General features: G+C 35.2%; 1 protein-coding gene across 1 annotated transcript; it reads right to left on the bottom strand.

The window, feature by feature from the left end:
* Window positions 1-11,877: 11,877 nt before the first annotated feature.
* Window positions 11,878-16,851, bottom strand: LOC137730307 (LOB domain-containing protein 4-like). The gene is made up of 2 exons (XM_068469376.1): window positions 16,675-16,851; window positions 11,878-12,335 (listed from the first exon to the last, which is right to left on the bottom strand). Exons 1-2 carry the CDS (start codon window positions 16,849-16,851, stop codon window positions 11,982-11,984), a joined length of 531 nt encoding a protein of 176 aa, XP_068325477.1. The 3' UTR covers window positions 11,878-11,981.
* Window positions 16,852-23,313: the final 6,462 nt, after the last annotated feature.

The following is a 23,313-nucleotide window of genomic DNA, read 5'->3' as shown; positions in this document are numbered from 1 at the left end:
AACAAAAGCTTAAAACTTGAGTCTAAACTTAAATTGCGCTTGGAATATAAACATTCAAATATTAAATAAATAAATAAACTTAATTATATTTAATTCGGTTAGGTTCGGTTCGGTTTGGTTTGGTTTTTGAATCACCGAAATCGAAATCGAACCAATAACCTTCGGTTCGGTTCAGTTTTTTTTTTGGTTCGGGTTTTTTCTATTTCGATTTGGTATTTGGTTCCCTTTTTTTGCGATTTTCGGTTTTTCCAACTGTAACGACCCGTCCCCAAAAATTATGGTTTTTATAATTTTAAAATGTGAAATTACGAAAATGACTTTGTTAACTGCCGTATCGTGTCACGTAAGACTTGTTTCCTTGGCATATCCTCATAGTACTTGTCGTTACGAACGCGTGGGTATGAGTGGAATTGAAATTGGAGTTAAAACAAAGATTTTACGGGACTCGGAAAAATAAGGGTATTTTGGTCATTTTATAATTGAAGATATTTTCCTATCAAGGACCATTGGGGTGTTGACACGTGGCAGGTATGTTCCCCATTTCTGGGGTGTCTTCTCTCTCGTGACATCTCTCTCTCTAGAATTTTCTCTTCCTTTCTCTGCCTAGAACCTTCCCCTTTTTCTTTTTCCCCAGGACACACTCTCACCCACTCCTCAACTCTCATCTCTCCCCTCAGCCACCCCTCTTTCTCTCTCATCTTCCATCTCTGCAACTTTCTCCTTCTCTCAGAGTACCACACACACACACTCATGCACATGTAAAACAACACGACGACTGCACCACCATCATCCTCACATCGTCCTATATTCTTCCCTAAGCCTAAACTTATGGAACAATCCTTGGACCCACATTCAAATAAAAAAAAAAAATCGAAAATGGAGAACTCCGACGAGTTCTCGGATTTTTCCGTTTGGGTAAGCCTCGGGACATTCTAAATACTTTCTTTTATCCTTGTGATTGTTATTGATCATGTTTTGTAAATTTGGATGACAAACTACACAGAGACATCGTGGAAACTTCTCCCCAGATTTCGGTGAGGGAACCCAAGACTTGCCGGCTATTTTCTAGCCACGGCAAGCCATGAGATAGGTATGGTTCGATTCTTTGTTTCACAAGTTTCAAATTGATATATTGGGGTGCAAGGTTTGGTGGAGTTTTGGGCTCGATTGGAGCTCGAGAAATTACTGGTCGAAATCCGACCTTTTTCTTCGTGGGGTCCAGTGACTCGTAAAGCCAATAGGTCAAACTTGACCCACAACCCAAAACCAGCCCAAACTGGCAACTGGGCCCAATCCAATCATTTGGCCCAAGTCCTTAACCAATTAGTCCTAACCCAGAAATCTAAAGCTTATTACTTGAGCCCAGCCCAATGATTAGACCCAAGTTCATGGCCCAAAACCAACAACCCAGGCCCAAAATCCTAACCGGCCTAACCTTAAACCTGGTCCAAACCCCTTCAGACCGTCGACCCGATCCGGTCCAGCCGTTGACTTTTTCGGCCTGTGTTGATCGTTAACTGGTCAACGTTGACTTTTTAGGTTTTGGTCCAGACCCCTCCTAAACTAATTTCGACGTCCTGAATCCGAATCCGGTATTTGTTTTCCCAAATTTGACCGGTTTGATAGAGTTTTACTAAATGACCTCTATTTGTGCTTAGGTGCGTTGGTGGGAAGCGGCACAATCCTCGCTAGTTCGAGCGGCTTTCGGGCAATAAAATATCTATGAGTGGATCCATTCATAACTTGCGTGTTTTTATAAAATATTAGCCTAGCATGTATTGCATATTTCTTAATTTGAGTATGTTTTATATTATGCTTATGAATTTCTATAATTATGGTTTACGAAATATTTATGATCTATCGAAATTATGTTTTTACGAATGGTTATGAATTATTGGATTTGCATATATGAATTCCTATGGCCCTCGAGTATAATTTGGTTATGGATTTACTAGTATGGTTTACCATGGATTATGAAATTTTGAGCTTGTGAGCTCCGGATTTAATGTAAGACTCTTGAGGTATGTTTTCGGTACTTATCTAGCGAGTTATCATACAACACATCCACAAAGCAGGGGTAGATATGTCTATGGCCTTAGGACACAATGAATAAGTAGTGACAGATTATGATTGTACCCCCAGCTTCACTAGCCCGGGGTTAGTGTCGGTGTGTGATGTAATATGTATAGGCCTATTTTCTGGCGTAACCTAGAGATGTACAGCTTCACCTTCAGATGATGGACCCGCTGCATTTACATATAGATATGTTATATCCTATTCTCTGACATAACTCGGAGTTGTACAATTTCATCTTCAGGTGATGTACCGTGGTTTCTTCACTGGTGTAACCTAGTGTTATACAGCTTCACCTTTGGTGATGGTTATACCTTCGGGCTACTATGATACCCCTAGAGAGTATAGTGTAATAAGATTTATGGATTTTCCTTCGGGCGACGATATTCCCATTTCTAAGCATTAGTTTCACGTACATGTTTTACAAATGTTTTTCATTGCATGCTAAGGTTTTCATAAAACCTATACGTAGTATTATATATATGTTGGCAAAATACATGGTTAGTATGTTCAGAAATAAAATGGTTTTCTTATTATTAGTATTATTATTATAAACCTTGGTCTATTCACCCTTTGGTTTTTGCGCCCCCTCAAGAGTTAGGATCGAGGCACATGATCCTAACGTCAAGACTCTACAACATAGGTATCCTCGAGTCTCTTCAGTATAGGTATCATTCCATTCTTCGTATCTTTTCCTAGTAATCCTTCCATATTATTCTTAGTAGTTGTATGCTTTGAACACGTTCCTGCATTGGTATAATCGTTCTAATTACATATATTTCATTTGTATGCATGTTTAAAATAGCTTCATCATCTTTGGGTGTCGACAAGCACATGCCTACCTTGGTATGTGGGGATATTGGGGTTAGGGCGTGTCACCAACCCACCCCTAATTGGAACTTACACATCAATCATGCTTCATGCATAAATATATTAAAATTGCCGTGTTCATGGATTATCCCTTTTGAAACTTGAATCCATGTAGCAACTGTTATGCTTCAGTCATGCAACAGTTTAGTAGTGATAAGTCTGTGGATAATCTAACTGAGACTTCAATTTGTGCGGCATCTCTGTAACTTGCAATCAATTAGTAATTTTCATTACCCTTTTGTACATCATGTGAATGATATAAACTGGTAGAGTTTGCTGGGGTTGTGATTAGGATTCCCATCATTGAACGTTGGTCTTCCATTCACTCAGTCAGCCACCAATTTTCTCCCTTTGGACCTCCGTGGACTCATCGTTGATCATTCTGCTTCAGTCTTTTGCCCAGTAGAGGTGGTGTGCAATCTTTGCCCTTGGATGGTCTATCGCTTCTTGGTGACTCATCCATGATTGGCAGCTTCAGTGTAAAGAGCCAACAGCGTACCAATTATTCTGCGATGTTGGTGACTTGAGGCCCGACTCCAACAATAGTTGAAGATGACTTCTTGAGAGAAATACAAGGTAATGAATTAGGGAAAAGTTCCAGGCAGTTAGTTCTTGACTGGAAATTTGATTTCAGGTTCCAACTAATTGCTTTCTTTATCCTTGTCTTGTAGGCAGTAGTAAAGGCAAAGGAAAAGATAGGGAAATAACATGATATAAGATACTCTTGCTCTCGACCCTGATGATATGAAATGTTTTTGCTCTTGAAGAAAAACAGTATTAGACTTTGATACTGATGTAAAACTTCTCGACCAAAAATATTTTCTTGCTGAGAAATTGAGTTTGGCTTTTTGATGGACTTGGTTGAAGAGGTATTCTTGTAGAAAATGAAGACTAAATATGTTGAGAGGTTTTGTTGTAGATGCATTCTTAACAAGGAAGATGAGTTAGGTGTTTTGGAGGTGTGCCTTGCCATGGAGGACTAAGGTTGACATATATGGGGATTTTCCAATAGCAGGTAGTGGTGCGTATGTGGCCTTGTCACCCATGCTTGTCAGGAATAGTGGTGTAGTTAGAATAGTGAACTTTACGCGTTTTAACTTTGCCAGAGATATTTTGACAAAGTTGTCCTTGATTTCTAGAATGCTGAGATTGCGTTTGACAAATGTTGACGAGCTTTATTCAGGAAAATCTGGCTTTTGAAATTCAGAGAGCGGTGTCTCTTCGATTTTTTAAACAAGTGGTTGTGTTGTCTCTCATTTTATAAATGTATCAATTGTATCCAACATGCACGCTTTGAAAATTACCCGCCTGTGAAAATTGTCTTTGTTGTATTTATGAGATTTCACTTTATCCAACCCTTTTGTTTCATCATTTTTGAAAATGGCTTGCCTATCCAACCTTTATTTAGATTTGAGTCTCGGAGGAAATTCACACGTCCCACTTCAGGATAATATATGGTGTTCGTTCTTCTTATCTTCTAATAACCCTCTTATAGTTGGAGACTGTGTGATGAAGGATGATATAACGGCTACAATAGTAGCTAGGAACCTTCTTACTCCCAAAGACAAAAGAATACTTTCAAAAGGTATGATGAATTGGTCATTCAAGACTCTTTAGCTTTTAGTGTTCAATGTGCGGGTTTTGTATCCAACATGGGCTAACGCTTACTTGTTCGAACTCGCCAAGTTGAAACATTAATGGCTGAGGTGGCAAGTCTTAGACAAGAGATTAGAGGGCTCAAGCACAAGAATAAAGAGTTGCATAAACTTGCAAATATTTACTCGGTGAGCATGAAAAGGAAGCTTGACCAGTTGCAGGAATCCGAAAGTCGAATTCAAAATGATCACCTAAGATTCGTGGCTAGACTCCGAAGGCAATTGATGCCTTCCCTTTCTAGTGTTTTGCCAGGTACTAAGGCTTCACATGAGCAACCTTTGTGAAGGCCCCCCGTTTGTTTGTTTTTGGAGTTGCAACTCATATGTATGTGTGTGTGTGTATATATAGGAAAATTCTTTCTCTTCTGGTTTTATACATGCCTGAAACTTCTGGTTTAGTTTGTTAGATATAGGAAACTATAGAAACTTTTGGTTCCATTAATATGAATCAATGAGCCTTTAAGCAAAGATGTTTTCTAATATATATACTTCCAAATGAATTCTTAGGCATTATGAATTCATGAAAGTATCTCTTGTGTAAGATGTCGATGGTCACAAAATTGGGTTTTGCTAAGTTCATTATTTCCTTATTCCCAAAATGAAGAAATTTAGGTATGATAAAAATTGCGATAATTAACTCATACCACATATAACACATGTCTACACAAAATGTTAGAAGTTCAAGTTCTTTACATTATTCATATTTTGAACTTCAGGTCAAAACATTATTCATATGGACTCGAAACTTATTCTCAATATCGACATCATTTTAGGTTCATAGTTTTGGAACTCATGCCCCTACTTAATATTACATGGATTAAGGAACTCATGGTCCTCATTTACATGAATCAAGGGACTTATGGCTTTCATTTAATAGTCTATGGACTAAGGCACTTATGGCCGTCACTTTAATTTAATTGAGGAACTATTGTTCTCTCTATTGATTCAAAAACTTCAGGTTTTCATTTGATCAAGGAACTTTGGGTCCGATCTTTTTTATATAATGATGATCAATGAACTCCAGGTCTGATCTTTTTTAATGGTGGAACTTTAGGTCCAATCATTTTATATGATCATGATTAAGAAACTTCAGGTTCTAATCTGATTAAGGAACTTCGGGTCCTTTTATATACTCATCATAAAATATAGTACACTAAATAAATTAAAACAACAGGTAGTAATTCCAGCTATGGTAAATAAATTGCTTTTAAGTAAATAAAACTTGTGACAAGGGCTAAGGGCTTTGATTAAGCATCATTCACATAAATATCAAAGCTTAAAGTAAATGGTAATAATTCCACCCACTGTAAATAAATAGAATTTGTGATAGGATTTTAAACCAACACTATTCACATAAATATGCCAAAACAGAAAAGGCAATGATTAAGTCTGCATCTTTTATTTTTTATTTTTTTTCTTTGTCAGCCACTTTCTTTTGTTTCATTGTTTTTATTTTATTTTCATTTCATAGTTTTAAGTCCGTTTAGTTACCCAGGAAGTAATAGTAACAATAAGTCCCAATTGGTGTTCCTCCTCCGGTGAGTTTCGAAAAAATCAAAATGGTTCCCATAAGTTTTGGAGTCAAGAGTAGTGCCTGCAACTTATAAGAAGATCAAACCGTTAGATTTGGCTCAAAGTTTAGTATGATATGGATAGGAAGATACTGAACAACTTTCATGAAGAAACAATTTCGATCTGAGCTACTGAAAAAGGAGTTTTGGTACTCATAAGATGGCTGTCCAGTTTTCTGCGGAGTTGAAAACTGGCTTGGTGTTTCAGACATCTGCAACGATTGCGCCATTGGAATATTCTGAAAATTTGATATGTCATAGGTATTGGGCGGACGAACAACCTTCAAGAAGAAAGTATCTCAATCCGAGGTCAGCAAATTAGAGTTCAGAGGTTGTTTACATGGCTATCAGATTTTCTGCCAATAATAATAATAGTTATATAACCAAACGTATATTTACTTTAAGAAAATTAATCATACAAAGATATGAAGATGAAATGAAATAATTTTCTTATCTGCGAGATTCCAGTCAACAAATGTGAGATAGGTTATGTTTCATCGAATTTATGGCGTTGTGTATTCTACCGACACAAGAGCTTCTCGTGCTGATAACGTATTGTAAAATCGACAATATGTGTACAGTGGAATAAAGTAAATAAGACATAATATTTATGAGGTTCGGCAAGTGTGCCTACGTCCTCGGGCAGCAGTAGTACTTTCTTTCATTATCTGAAATAATAAGTGTACAAAACAACTTTCATTATTTTCTCTTTTCTCTTTAGCCTGGCTCGTTGGTAATTTATTCCGCATCTCCCTTCTTTCCTCTTCTCTTCCTTTTCCTCCATGACTCCTCCTTCTTTCCTCTATATGTTTTTCTCTCTTTCTTCTTCTTCTTCTTCTCACTTTTTCCTTCCTCCGTATGCTCTCATCTTATAGGCAAAAGATTACTATAGCAACACTATTCACTTTACAAACTTTCCTAAAATGAATAGTGAAATATTGTGCATGAATAGTAACCCATCCGTTTTTCTTCATATGAATAACAATCCATCTGATTTTTCTTTGGATGCAAAGTAACAAACTATTCATGTGGGCCATCCATATATTATATTACAACATTTCATTCATTCTTTATATCTTTCCTTCCGTAACACCAACCTTCTTTGTCCCTCCTTTCTCCCATGTATTTTTGTTTTCATATCTCAAAACATAAGCGAAAACTAAAAATGAAATAGTTTTCAAACGATCCTAACGTTTGGATTCTTGAACTGTTATGTAAGCAAGTAGTCAGTTTATTTATTTCTTCTCGTTTGTTTTTTATACAAAAATGTATTAGTATATTGAGGAGGTGGAGAAAAAATTGGTATTGAAGCCATTCAGAAGAATTGAATCTAAGATCTCTCACTTATTAGTACTGAAAAAAAAAATACTATTGGACCACAATATTGTGGGTTTTAATTTTGTGTTATTAATTAAAACCCTGATAATTGGTGTTGACTCCCACCTTGCTCCTTTGCCTCTTAAAAGTTAATTTGAATCTTGTAGAAAGATTTTGTACTCTTTGGTCTCTCTCTCCCAATTTTAAATGATAATAAATGAGTCGATATATGCATGTTAACATGTTATACAAAATTTGTTCCTCTCTCTCTAGTTTAGATATGAGTTGTCTCGAAGGATAAATTGCTTGGCCCTGGCATCTGAAGGCAGGCCAAGTCAATAAAGGAAGGAAAGCAAGGCTAACTCCTTTGGAAATTTGTTGTATAGATTCAAGTTTTAGGTAGTTTTTTTAATTTTTTTATTTTACAAGTCAACATGAACATAAAAGGCAATAGGATAAAAAAATTGAGTCTTTTGAGCTACTTTGTTCACACTTCTTTGTCTCAAAAAAGGAATGGAGATAAGTAAAAAAAGGAAAATGGGGCGTCACAAGTAGGCATTCTTACAATCGTAAGAAACCACTAGCTAGCTAGTCTCCCAAAGTCACGCAAACGTTATCATGTTGATTAGGTGACCCCATTCAATATCATACAACTTTCCTTCGGGTTTGAACGCAGTGACAAATTCATGATTTCTCTAAGTATTCATAATAGCAGTTCAAATTCTTACGGGAAATGAATCAATTCTGGGTTAATTGAATTTGCTGATAACAACAATCATGTATATCGACCATACATTCAGAATATGTACTAAAAGCAATGGTCGACATTGACCATATATTGACGCATATTCATACTTAAAAATATGCAGTTAACCACAACGTAGTAAAACTTTATATTTTATGGTGGAAAGCTTGTGCATTGAATAACAAATATATTTGATGGAGCTGGTATAGTTTTGGTTAATCCTCAAACTAATGACTAATGCGCTACAGATGTGCCTTGCTCCAAAACAAGTACTATATATACATGAAAACTGATCAAAATCCTCTGCCCTTTGAAGGGGAGGGAAGGCTAAAGAGTAATATTAGTGGGTTCAAGCCAATAAACTATTGCAGTGGGGTTCCTGAATCAAGTCCAGACTTAGCTCAAACTCAATACTGTCCAGAAAGATAAGTCGGTGATCATGGCCAACATAGCCACCATAGATGACCCACAAGACTAGCAAGAGGCCACAATTGCAGCAGCTGCAATATCAGGTCCAATGGGATTGCAGGAACAATATAGTAGTTGACCAGTTTTGGTGTGTAATCAAAATACACAGAATCTGAACTTGGGGACCGCAAGTTCATGCAGAATTTATGGGGTCAAATGATGATAGCTAGAAATACATACATATATATATATATATATATACATACATATATGTATATATATATATATATGTATGTATTTCACTGTGTTTAGTCGATGTGGATTCTTGTAAGGATATGATTGTGATGTCCCAATTTATATCAATGTAACAACAAAAGTCGAGCACTAGACAGAAAAAGAAAAGTTGCACCTTGATATATTAAAAAATAAAGCCAACAAATGCTCATTATATTTCGTTCTTAAATAGTGAAGTCTATCAAAGATGTCTTAACTTAAGTACATATTTTCCATTATTCTGTCCTCTCTGTTGGATATATATCAACAATCTGTGATAAAAATATATATGCTAATAAATAATAAATGCGAATAGGAAATTAACAAAGTATGAACAACAAAATAATATTGAACAGAAATATTGAAGATCGAGGCTTGCATACCGCAATATCCTTGATACAGAAATTTCGTCCCTACTCAATGCTTGTAGTTCTACAGACGTCTGCTTCACTAGGATTCAACGATCAAGTCAGAATTCCAGCATCGGAAAATTTGACTTCTGGCGAATTTCTATTTGGTTCTCTCAGTAAGGATGTTTTGGATTATAGAAGAAGAATTATTTTTTTTTGTATTCTAAATGGCATGCAGATGGATGTATATATAATATGATTATGCCTGTTCGTAACAGGTATGAGGAAGAGATGCATCTGTTGGGAGACATCTTCTCAGAGGGGTGTTTTCTTTATGCGTTTTTTCACACTTCAGACTTCATCTGAAAAGATGAGTCTGTTGGTAAAAAAATAATTAATTAATTAAATTTGAAATTAATTAAAAATAATTATTTAAATCCGAAAATAAATAATTAATTATATATTAATTAGTACACCCCAAAGCCCAACCCTAAGGGTGAGCCTAATTTTAGTCTCCAAGACCTATCACTCCAATCATTTTCTATAAGGGACAAAACCTTATAAATTGAGGAAATCTTTTGGGACTGACCAATGTGGGACAATGAAATTTCTACTCAAAATTTCCAACACCCTTAACATCCCCCCAACTTGCCTAACTATGAGTGCACACCCTCTTGGACTCTTAGAAGGTGTTGGTCTAGGAGGAGGGATTAAATGGAATTGATCAATATTGAAGAAATATGCGAAACGTAAATCAGTATAGTTTCTAGGTCATATTCTCCAATTGTGTGATATGAAATAAAATAGTAAATGATATTAACCAATAAGGAGATGTCAAGTCCAAAAATAAAATAAATATAAGCGGTTTAGGTGGTTTCTAAAGGTCAAACCAAAACCAAACCAACATGTGGTGGTTCGGTTGTACTTTGATAATATTTCTAATAATAAATTCCAATGCAAAATCACTGAGATTGGTTTGATTTGGTTGGTTTGATCGTTTCATACGGGTGTTTTTGTTCAACTCTCTACTTAATATGATACTGTAAAGATCAAGTCTCTTAAACTGACCGGGTGTGGTTTGTCTCTTTGGGTAGAGAAACACCCTCACATTTACAACCTTACATTATGTATAACATGATGCCATATTGCTTGACCAAATCCGTTATTTTGAGTGCAAGACATTTGTAAATGCAAACTAGCTAAGGTGTTTTTATCCCTTATTCTTTCATGAACATAATTAGATGCATGACAATTGAATACAATGATGTTGGAATACCCTATCTAAAATTTAACGTTTGTGTTTATTCTCTGTTTTGGACCGATCCACTTGATTGATTAATTGGAAGCTGGCTTGTCCATTAAAATACAAGCAGTTGAGGGGATCCTTCGGAAATCCGAATGAAGAAGAGATCAACTGTTAAAACTAGCTGCTAAATGGACTTGGACATGGATTGATGAATACAGTTGGGCCAGAACAAGCCTGATCTTGCTGCTCAGTAATCCACCGAACCTGATAGTTTTCATACTCAAATGTGATGCATTAATGAACTTTTTCTATGAGAGGTGCTCTCATAAAACGGTGGTCCGACATGACAAACATCTATTGATTAGTTGGGATAATTTTTGAACATGAGACAAATATTTAATGAATCAGTGACACCACTAGAACTAGGCATTGGTTTCAAAAACAGTGAATCTCTCCTTTGATTTCTATAGTGCGAGATTTTTGCTTCCACGTCTATATTAATTTGAGTACTGTTTTCTCATGTGGAGATTAAGTTGTGATGTTCCTTTCATAATTTAGTTGAAACATTATTTAAGCAGTGGGACATCTGTAGGGGCCAATGATACAAAGAGATTTAGTCTTTTCATACTTAGTTAATTGATTTGTATGAGGTGGGGATACAAATTAAGATTCCTGCAATAGCTGGAAACCAACACTATGCATACACACACCAAACTCACATCAGAAAATACAGTTTTATGCTTGCTTACTAATATTAAACAAGGGTCCAAGCTAGGTCATCATATTCATTGCTAGCACTAATGAGTTGTAGGTATACAGAGGATGTGAAACTACCCCGTTGCTACAATGGCTTAATTAAGATGGTTACTTGTTAAGCATGCTTGGCATATATCTGCAGTCATAAATTAATTACTAACCAGCAAATTTTAACCCCTAGAATGAAATAAAATAAAATATATGATACTGTTGAAAAAGGCAGCCAACAAGTCTCATAATAAAATCCAATTCTAGGGTAACAACGTCACTTAAAGTTATAATAATTCACGTATTATATATGATATAGGTGTTGATAACATACATATTTATATATTAAATTATGTTCATGATAAATGATAGACATTTAATAACACAAGTGAACTGTAATACTACGTGACATCTTATATATAACACAAAGTAAAGTAATATTCATCACATCAAGAGTTTCACTATATATATTAACAATACTATAAGTAGAACTCATACTTACAAAGTTTAGACATATTTACAATATGGTTAACTAATTAATCATCATCATATCCCTGGTCAAGGACAGAGAGATGCACTATGTAAGAAAGTAAAAGAGAAAAAAGAGGTAGTATAACTAAAGAAGGAGCTGGCAGACAGAAGCAAGCCCAGGACGCTAATTGAATATTATAGCAAAACAGATTAATTAATCAAAGTGGCATAGATGCATGCAAATAAAGGTAGGTAGAGCTAGCATGACCACAAAGACTCTCCCATATTGGCCTGATCTACTATGTCCATAGAAAAAAAGGACTTGGTGGTAGCCGTTTGATGGTTACGATGATGATGAGAATTATCAGGTGCCATCTTTTGGTCTGGTGAGCAAGTAGTCGTTGAAGCAATAGCAGTGGTAGTAGGGAATTGGCCCATTCTCATGTGCACCACCTCAGCTTGTGCAATGGCCAATTGGGTTTGGAGGGCGTCGATTTGTTGTTGTAAAGATGATATTGCTCCAACACAACCGTACACTGGATCCCGGACTCTTGCATTTGCTTCATACACCATGGAACTCACTGCATCACTGCGTTGGTGCTCTGGTAATTCCTAAGTATGCCCATCAATGATGTCAATGAAACTTCATGTAATCTTAGCAAAGTAGATGTGATAGAATAAAACCCTAGCTAGAGTCCTTGTCCAACATGTATTGTAATTAAATGTAAATTCAGCTTTCCTATTCTCTAAGGAATCCTAATTCTTTGAAGTCCAACACCTGAGATGTACATATAAGAAGTTTATCCTGGGAATGAAATCTACAAATTCAATTCAATTCTACATGGTATCAGTTTCTTTTCTAAATGTCTAGGTCTCTTTCCTCCCCTTTACCGCGCCCTATCCCTTACAAACCTTTATTTTTCCTTCTTGTGCCGCAAGCGCCCCCTAGCCACTTCTATGAAGTAATAATATTTGTGTAGACAAGCGCTTGAGAAAATGAAAAAGAAAAGAAGAAAGATCTTCTTGGGTGAGCTATTTTCACACTCTAAAAGGTTTGTATGATTTTGTTCGACAATGTCCCTGATTGACATCAAATATTGCGATAAAGCGAGACATTGATTGGGAAAGGAATAAGAAATAAGTTAAGCGACGTCAAACATATAGCTGAAAAAAGAAACTACACACACAAACACACACACACACACACACACACACACACACACACACACACACACACACAATAAACATGTATTCTAATTATATAAATAATACATCACATCTAGGACAATACTTGTGTTTCTCCATGGAAAAATGTATGTATTTCATTATTTGCAAATAACGTATCTTCACCGTATCAACTTCATAATTGGAACCATTCATTTTCTTAATCTTTATTTGAAAATCATCCCTTGAAAAAATTATTCGAATTGGAGGACATTTAGGCATCCAAATGTATTAAATAAATGAACAGTTTATCATGAATACGTTACTTGATACTTACATTGTCGATTTGTTCTATACATTTGAATGGCTAAACGATCTCTGATTCGAATGATTTTCAAATGAAGATTAAGAAATTGATGAATGATTTTGATTATGAAATTTTACCGATAAATATACATCATTCGCAATGAGTGAGATACATGCATTCCCACAAGAAAACAGAAGTATTACCATCCATCTAGTACTGAAAACATCTACCTCTATCTATAAACTAGTTTTTAAATTACCAAAAGTGTAATTATTTATAATACGTGCATGTTAAAATAATTAAAAAAATCACTATATAGCTCTTTTCTAGGTTTTATGTAAATCAATCTATCAATGGAATCAGCACATTAAATTCAGTTGTATATGTATGTACATACGACATACACATATTATGACATACGTATTTATTACCAATTCTTCTTGGTCCTTCATGAGGCCACGAGCACTTGACCATGGCCATTCAAAGAAGCCGCGAGTATAAGATGTCATCGTGACATTATGATTGTGTAATATTTATGTTTTGAATTTTATTGAAACATTACAATATCTAATAGCTTTTACTTAGCCAAATAAAGAAAAGAATAAACAAAAGACAAACTGAATACTTACGCAGACAACAGATTTATCCTTTATCGTCATGTGTCTGCTCTCTGTTGCTTGATCAAGAAGTAATCAAAATTCTAATTACAATTAAAAAATTTCCTTTTAATTGCTTTCATATACAAATGATTCATGAATTTGAGAAACAGTTGCTTATTACTACTTTTCGAAAGAAGAATGATCAATTTTCTTATCAACGACCGGCGGTTTTCAACTGTATTTAACCACTATAACCGAGTAAAGGTGGAAGAAAGAAATGGAATAACATATCCTTTTCGCTTTTTTGAATATTTTCTTCCTAAAATAGTAACAAAGTATCAAATTCTTTAATAAAGATTCAAAATAAAGTAATAGCATGAATAGCAACTCATCCTACCAAGATAATAGATTTTTCCTTGGATGGAACCGATATATATACAAACAGGCTTATTTGTAGCAATGGTTCATAAATTTTAGTGAACTCATATTAGTTTCTTTGGTCATCCAATTTAAAAATGTGTTGACTATTGGCTATTTTCACTAACGCCATCTTTGTTTTTTGTTAAATCTATGGGTATATTAGGAAATTCAATTTAACTTCAAAAAACCATAGAAGAAATTGAAAAACAAATGATAATTTATAAATTAATATCTAAATCTTAAAAGCAAAATGAAATTTGAACTATAAAAAATAAAAAATGAAAATGGTTGGACTTTAGCAACTTAAAATATTAGGCAATGCGATTTCAAAGTTGGTAGGAGATTGAAATGTGGATTGGACTTAAACAACCAACCAATCACATATTGACCTATGAAAAAAATGCATATGTATTCAATTTTCTTACACAAAAAAAACTGGTTTTTTTAGGTTTTTTTCTTTCTTTCTCATTTTTCCTTTTCAAATTCATTTTAGTTATCTAAGATAAAGTTTCTAATACACTCCTAAATTTAATAGAAAAATAAATGATGTTCGTGAAAAGGGCTAATGGTACAATACATTTCTAAGTTTGAAGACTAAAAAAACTAATATAAGAGTTCAAAGATTAGAATTAAACTATAAGTAAAATACAGAGACTATTGCTACAATTAGCTATACGAATATTTCTAGGAGATATCGTCTGCAAATCAATTACTTAAGGAGCTGAGGAAATGGTCTTTTTATAGTTGGAGTGAAAGAAGAAAATTGTTTCATAAGACCCAGAAATGAATCAGAAAATTGTTTCATAAGACCCAGAAATGAATCATCTCCAGATCCCTTCCATCAAATCATTCCCATCAATTAATCTGAGCCCTTAAAATTTGATCAAACGGCTACAAATAAGAGCACATTTTAAAAGTTATAATAACTTTAACTGTTGGATCAAATTTCAAAGACATGAATTATTTGATGAAAATGATTTAGTAGAAGGGATCCAATGAGTATCGTTTTCCATAAGACCTTACTTTCCAAGTGGGGTATCAATTAGCCATCTTATCAAATACTTTCTAGAGATAATTTAATTCTTTAGAATGATTACTTTTCCTTTTTGTTTCTTGCATTGCATGCTTTTTCCTTGCCACTTGCTAGGTTCATCTAATTTTTCTCATCAAACAATTCAGATTTTTAAAATTTGATCAAACAGCTAAAAATACGGGCTCACTTTAAAAGTTATAATAACTTTAGCCGTTGAATTAAATTTTAAAGGTCTGAATTGTTTGATAAGAAATATTAAGTAAAAAGAATCCGGAGAGAATCCCTTTCCCTTACTATAGCTACCTATAATGGATGGGGTTCATCATTATAAGACATCAATAAGAGATAGAATAAAAGTGCTTTACATGCGGGTCCGGTATATATGCATGCCATCTCCTTCAGCTGTGATCTTACAAATCTTAGTTAATCTATGGCCAACAACTCAAACATTGGTTTTACCTCCTAAAACTGATAAACTAATAATATCAGTATATTTTATGCTTTTTGGATCTAGTACTACAATTTAACCCTCAACTCACCCTACATGCTAGCTACAATAGTTCTGATGACAAAACAAGAAATTAACCAAGAAAAGACATGTTGCAATGTCCTTCTCAAGTCACTTTTTAATTTATTTTAGAGTTGACGGCCTAGAAGAGAAATGATTATTTTGAGTGAGGAATTTTTGACTGTCAAGAGATTGAGGTTAAGTTATTAAGGAATGGATCAAAAATTGGTGGATAGAAGGGATAAGAAATGCCCTTCGTGAGAAAGACATGTGAGGTGAATTTTGTAAATGACTCTCAAGTAGGAATTTACAAATCTTTTTTATATGCCTTTGTAATGCTCATGAGGGGAATTCGAATCTCCCTTATCTAACATTTTATGATTAGTTCCTTAATAGCTTTGACCTCAATTCCTTAAGATTTGGAAATCCTTCATCCCAAACATAGTTAAAGGTGTTCCTCAAAGCATTCTCGAAATAATTTCATAAAAATATCTGATTGAGGTAAGTACTGCCTTAGTTTTAGTTTATGTGAGAAGTTTATTACCTATCCAAAGCGGTAATTCCGTCTACTATATTCTTTGTAAAGAACTTCAATATACAAAATAAGATAAATCGTATATTACCAGACAATTCGATATATTATGTTGTGTCTTTTTAGTTATATAAAAAAATGGTTTGACCCATTGACCTTCATAACCCTAATAAATTTCTCTCTCCTCCACTGAAACCTCAAGGACATTACATTGTCTTACTCTGGACTAGACCTTTGGTAGAACAAATTTTTATTTGAATCTACGATTTAGATTGAATTTTTCCCAAATGTCATGAATCTGGCAAGACACATAAGCCATAAAGAATAATGCTACGTATATATTGCACAAACTAATCACGTACGTACGTCTAGATAGAGAGAGTTGAACCTGTAGCATCTTGTTGACATTGCTAGCACCAAAAACCTTGTGGACACTGGCAAACTTCTGGGGCTCGTCAGCTGGAAAATAAGGAGCAAAAACACAGTCCTGAGCGCATCTCCTTCGCAGAAGTTTGCATGCTGCGCATGGAGACATAGCACCTTGTTTTCTACCAGTCTCCTTCATTTTTCCAGCTTGGGGGGGGGGGGGGGGGGGGGGGGGGGGGGGTGGTGCGCGGGGCGGGGGCGGGGTTGGGGTTTGTTTTCCCTTACAGTTCAATTACAATTATTGGGACCAATTGGAAAAAAATAACCAAAAGAATCAAGATGTACTGTTGACTGACAAAAAATAAAATGGAGGTAGATTAATTGGCCAAATATTGACGGGTGTGAGAGAGGGAGGGAGAGGGGCCTTGAGGTGAAGTCGTGCAGGAGGTTATATAGAGGGAGAGGGGTAGGTGACAGAAAATCTTGGGAGGGTCCCAGAAAATATGAGGCCCTAGATTTTGTTGGACAAAACATCGTTTTAGATAAGATCTTTAGCCCCACCGCAATAATATAATTTTCTAAGGTAAATTATATTTTATCCTCTTAGATTTGAAATCAATTTTAATTTCTTATAACATCTTTAAAACATTTCAATTTCATGCATTTACTTATCATTTTATTTCAATTTCATACATCCGTTAGAAAATCTGTTAAGTAAATCGTTAAGTGATGACGTAACAAATATGGGATCCACATTTGTGCTGATATGGCTGCCACATTTGTGTCATGTGGCAAAAAAATTAATTTATTATGCATTTAAAATATAATATTATTTACCCTATTAAAAAAAAAAAAAAACTAACCCAGAACCCTTCCCTTCCGCCCACCCCCACCCCCCCCTTCCCGAGACCCACTTCTCCATCTCCTCCCTCTTCACCTTCCATCCCTTCTCTGTCCCTAAACCCATTCCTTCCTCTTCACCCCCACCTTTCCTTCAACCCCCCACCCCACCCCACCTCCTCCACAATTCCCTCACCGCACCCAAAACCCTAAATAGTTGTAGCTGCACATATGGGGGTCGGAGGACTAGTGCTCGAAGTAGAAGAGCTTACCTCACTGGCACCAAAATCCGATCAACCCGACCTTTCATGATCTCTGACACCTATTCAGCGATTAGCTTGATGTCGTAATCTCTGACACTGTCGTCTTCTGGAAAGTCTTAGCTGGGGCCTCGAAGCTAAAGGTGGGTCAGGGGTGAAGAGGAAGGAGTGGGTTTACGGGAGAGAGAAGGGATGAGAGGTGAAGAGGGAGGAGATGGAGAAGTGGGTTGCGGAGGGGGGTGTTCTGGGTTTGTTTTGTTTTTTTATTTTTTATTTTAAAGGGTAAATAATGCATAAAAATTTAATTTTTTTGCCACGTGGCACAATGTGGCAGCCATGTCAGCACAAATGTGGATCCCATATTTGCCACGTCATCACTTAACGGTTTACTTAACAGATTTTCTAATGGATGTATGAAATTGAAATAAAATGATATGTAAATGTATGAAATTAAATTCTTTTAAAGATGTTGTAAAAAATTGAAATTGATCCCAAACCTGAGGGGGTAAAATGTAATTTACCCAATTTCCTAATTTTCATTTTCTTTTTCCTACATCGTCTGTATAAAGCTTTTATTAGACTATAAATTTAGACAGATTTGTCATGTTGGAGTTTCATTCTGGATTTTAATAGATTCCGTCTGTGTTTTGTAACCGACTAAATAGAAAGTAAAATATTAGTGGAGACTATCGTTGTAGACTATCTTGTGTAAATTATTTGATGTGCGATTGATGGTTGGACTTCTGTTTAGTGATAATTTAAAGAAGTCCGTATGTCATCAATTGCTAGTACATCACCTCATTTATTAATTATATCTTGATGTTTTAATTATTTATTTTTTTCTTCTTAATTTTAATGTATTAATTATATTTCATTATAATTTTCATTTTCATTTCATTCATCATAATATATTTTGTTTTAAACATTTCGATAAACTAATTTGTGTTATACATTATATTTCGATATACTTTGTCCTTTTCATTTAAGTACATTAATTCATTTAATATATTTAGTATATTCATTTCGGTACATACATTTAGGTACATTAACTCAAAGGTAATTTAGTCAAAAGTCAATAAAAACTTTACTATTAAGCCATTTATCAAATTGTATAGTTTTATTAATTAGGCATAGGTCAATGATGAATGGCAGATAGGCTTTAAGTCATTATAAATAGTTAGACTTTGATTCTTATATCCTTCTCTCTCTTTGAATGTCATATGGGCTTAAGCTGTTAGAAATACAGATTTAGATCCTCTCTGGATCAATTTTGTGGGAATCCTCCACCAGGCCGATATCTTATCCATTGACACAAATCCAATGGCCAAAATCTCTTATCTTTCCCCTTTTCCCCTCAACTCTTCTATTTCTCCCTCACTTTGAAGCTCTCAACCTTGAACCACCAGCTCCCCCAATTCCAAATTAAATTCAACCCCACCTCAAAATCAACCCCAACATCACCACAACCCACCCAACCCATAACCCTTAATTGCAGGTTCCTCACCTTAAAATCAGCCCTAGCACTGCCACATCCTTAAATTACAAGTCCCTAACCTTAAAATCTCAGGAGACGTTAATGAAACAACAAACAGAGGGGTCGTGTAAACCAATGTCTTCTGGTTGCAGCGATCTTTTCCATAACTATGGCGATCTTTTCCATAACTATGGAAGAATTATAGAGAGGAATCTCAAAGATGAAAAAGATGAAAGAGATGACAAATAAAAAGCTAAAATAGTAAGGGATAGCAAAAAATAAATCAGACTTAAAGCACAGATGATCTGCAATTGAATTTGGGGTTTGTTAATAGCGGTGGGGTGTGGCGGTGCAAGGGAGAAAGAGGAGTTGAGGGCGAAAAGGCTTTGGCTGTTGGATTTCTATCCCTAAGGAACTAATCTTAAGAGGATCTGAATCCTATAAATAGTTAGAACATGTATATTCTATCACTATCCTTCGTTTACATGGCGGAGTCTGCTTAACTCAAAAGAAAAAAAAAAAAAAAAAAGAAACAGGAAACGACACTACATTGCAATGCCTGAATCCAAATGTAAAAAATAGAACTAGGAAACTGACACTGCATTATAGTGTTTGAGTCTAAATGTAAAAAATAGAGCCAAGAAACAAACATTGTATTACAGTGTCTGAATCTAAATGTAAAAATTAGGAGTCGAGCGAGATATGAAGTGTAGGTCACGTGTGAGTGATGGAAAAAATATAACTAGCTAGGAAAAGAACATTGTAGCGCAGCTGAATCCAAAAGTAAAAAATCGAACTAGGAAATGGACACTACTTTGTAGTGTTTGAATCCAAATGTACAAAGGAACATGCAGGAAGCGTGTGAGTGATGGAAAAAACGAAATCAATAAATGGAGACTGCAACGCAGTGTTTGATCCGTATTAACTTATTTCAAAATATGAAATTATGAGAAAGGGAGTGTTAGTTGAAGTGGGTGCCAGCTGTATTGGCATATTTTGTAATTTTTGTTTATTTTAAATGCTTTTACGTATCACGATTCATTATTGAGCTATTTATAATTAACATAAATATTGTTGATCTATTGTTAATATCGCAACTTTTTATTGACTTTACACAAAATTACCCTTAATTCAGTAATACACATTTCGATACTAACATTTAAATACATTAATTCAATATAACACATTTCGGTACTAACATTTAGGTACATTAATTGAGTATTTCAAATTTGAAGAATGTTAAATAAAAATAATAAATTAAATAAACTTTTTTTGGTAAAAAAATAAATTAAAATGTGTACATTGATAAATTAAAATATTTAATGGGAGACATTGAATAAAATACACCGTAAATAACTTGAATTAAAAACTCATCAAGGGACTATAGTCAATATGTAATCTAACACTAAATTTTTATTAAAATTTCATCTTTTTCAAAAGTAAAGTTAAAAAAACCTCAATAAATAAAAATGAGGTGGTGGAAGTGGAAGAACCAAAGGATGTGGTAAGGAAGACTGCGATAATGTTGGGATGATATTCATCACATTCGTGTCCTAGATTCCAATAGTTGAGATTCGTGGTGTTTATTTTCTCTCCTGGAAAGTGCAACAAGGTGGCGCATACGGTGGCTTATGCATATATTTTTAGAGAACAAGAATTGTATCAATAGGATAATTTTGAGCTAATTTGGCTGTTCAACCTCATGGATGTTAATGTTAATGTTTCTATTCGAATTTGATTAGTAGTAAAAATAATTTATGTTTAACAAGAAGAAGGGGAAAATGTTAGCCACTCACATGTAGTAAGAGCACTTAAAATGTTGAAGATTTAATAAAGATAGAAAATGTTGTAAATGTTGTAACCCTATTAGATTAGGAATGTGATTGTGTAAATTCTAACATATCTAGGATATCCTTATGGGATTCAACCATATATCTCTTAGACTAGATATTATCCTATTAGAGTTGTAATCCTATTAGGGTAAGGAATTAACCTTCCCTACTACTATAAATAAAGGCACAATGGGATGGAATAGAACACACGTCAAATTAAACATCTCTCTCTTCTTTATATGTGTTGCACCCTCTCTCTCCCTATGGCCTCCATAATTGTTCAGTAAATTATGCCTATAATACCTTATCAGCACGCTCTTACCAGAAGTTAAGGAACTGAAGGATTGTGAAGGAAGCTTTCTTCTACAACTAAGGCTTTCAATTATTTTCTGCCAATTAGGTTCTTTTAAAATAAATTAAGATATTTGAAACGACCTTAAAGCATGAAAACATTCCCCATGATGCATGAAGCCCCTATATTTATATTTTTCCTTTCAATTATATATATATATATATATTGATATTGCATATGTGTTCATATATTTTGTCAATATATATATATATATTTGTTCATGCAATATGCAATTATGTTATGTGAAATTTGTGAGTCAAAGTATCGAAATTAATTTAGAAGCAATTAGGGTTTTTAACCCTAGAATTAAAAAAAAAAACCTAGGATTTTTCGCGGCTGAGCCGTGGCTCCATGCCACATCGCCGAGCCACGCCATAGCTAGGACGGTGTCATTTTGACGCCATGGACCTCTCGTAGTAGTCACATGGGCTTACTGTCATTGCATTGCAACCAGGCCTCGGCCTGGGTTGGTTTATGCACGGGTCCAAAGCCCTGACCATTCCAGCAGGCCAACAAGCCTTTGTTGGGCTCTATCCTTGTCTCAGCCCATCAAGCTAGCAAGTTTTTCTTGTTGGGCTTTGCCTGCACGCGACCCGACTGGTTTACAACAAGCTTTGCTTGTTGGGCTCTCCATCTGTCTTGGCTTGCGATCACCAAAGCCAGCCCATGTGGCTGGGCTTGCCTACAACCAGCCCACAACGAAGCTAGCCCTTGCTGGGCTTCGCACACACTCATCCTAGGCCAGCTCCATGTTAGGCCTGTGTACCTGCGCCTTTTGTGGCCCACACACCAGCAGCTCTGCTGCTGGGCCTGTCCCATACACACAACCCATGGCCTGCATCCATGATCGGGCTGCTTTGCAGCCAACCCGTAACCCATTAAACCCCTTTTGGGGCCTTGCCCCCCACATGGCGCCCAAACCCATCAAATTGGGCTATAGTTTTAACTCAAATGTTATTATTATTTTTGCTTCTATGATCAAACCTGAATGGTTACGATCTATTGAATTAATTAAAGTGACCAGTTGTCCATTAATCTGATAATTAATCCAAAATTATTGACCTAAAGTTCACTTTTTGGCAATTAACAATTTAATAAATTATTTTGTTTCTTTGAATCGTTGACTATCTTTCATAGTCCCGATGCACTCACACTTGAGTTCTTGAAGTAATCCACAAATTCACCACACTTTATTGTATATTGTCTTCTATGTTCTTGCAGGTACCCCTCTTTTTATGAACTAAACGTTCATAAACTAAATTGAATCTGTAGTTTCAAATTTAGTGCCTTTGAACCCGAAGTTTTCATAAAACAAATACACCCATGAAAACCAGACGTTTTTTCTTCATGAAAACCATGTCTTAGAACTCGAATGATCTAACTTTGATGCTTATGGATATTTTATTTCTTATAGCACTATTCACAATCTTATTCCCTCCATTCAGTGGATTGTCGAACCGTCACAAGTTTGATTTTCCTGATTTGGACGTTTCTAATATAAACCACTTTATGTGAGGTATAAGATGTAAATCTCCACTTAACTATCAAGAAGCTGAGAAACCATTGAAGCCAACAATGGCATAGAAAAACTGAATAAGCCTCCGTCATGCTCTTCATTCGAAGACTTATGCCTGAAACATTACAAACGGAAGTACCTCCCAAACGAGGATTCCATGGCTCATTGGCTCGCTCATACGGTCTGTCTGATCATGCAAGACATTGCCTGAAGCAAACCATGATTACGTCCATGAATGAGTACGATTCTGAAGTTTTTAAATCCGATCGAATTTTGACTGGTACTTTTCTCGTCCTTCCAAGTTTTTAACTCACTCCTGAAGCAATAGTGTAGAGAACGAAAGTTTACCAAATTCTTGGATTTGATTACTACTATAAATATTAGAAA

The sequence above is a fragment of the Pyrus communis genome, chromosome 3 (genome assembly GCF_963583255.1).
Source record: "Pyrus communis chromosome 3, drPyrComm1.1, whole genome shotgun sequence".
NCBI classification, from domain to species: Eukaryota; Viridiplantae; Streptophyta; class Magnoliopsida; order Rosales; family Rosaceae; genus Pyrus; species Pyrus communis.
Note: the sequence above shows the minus strand (reverse complement) of the source record. Positions and strands in the feature narration are given on the sequence as shown.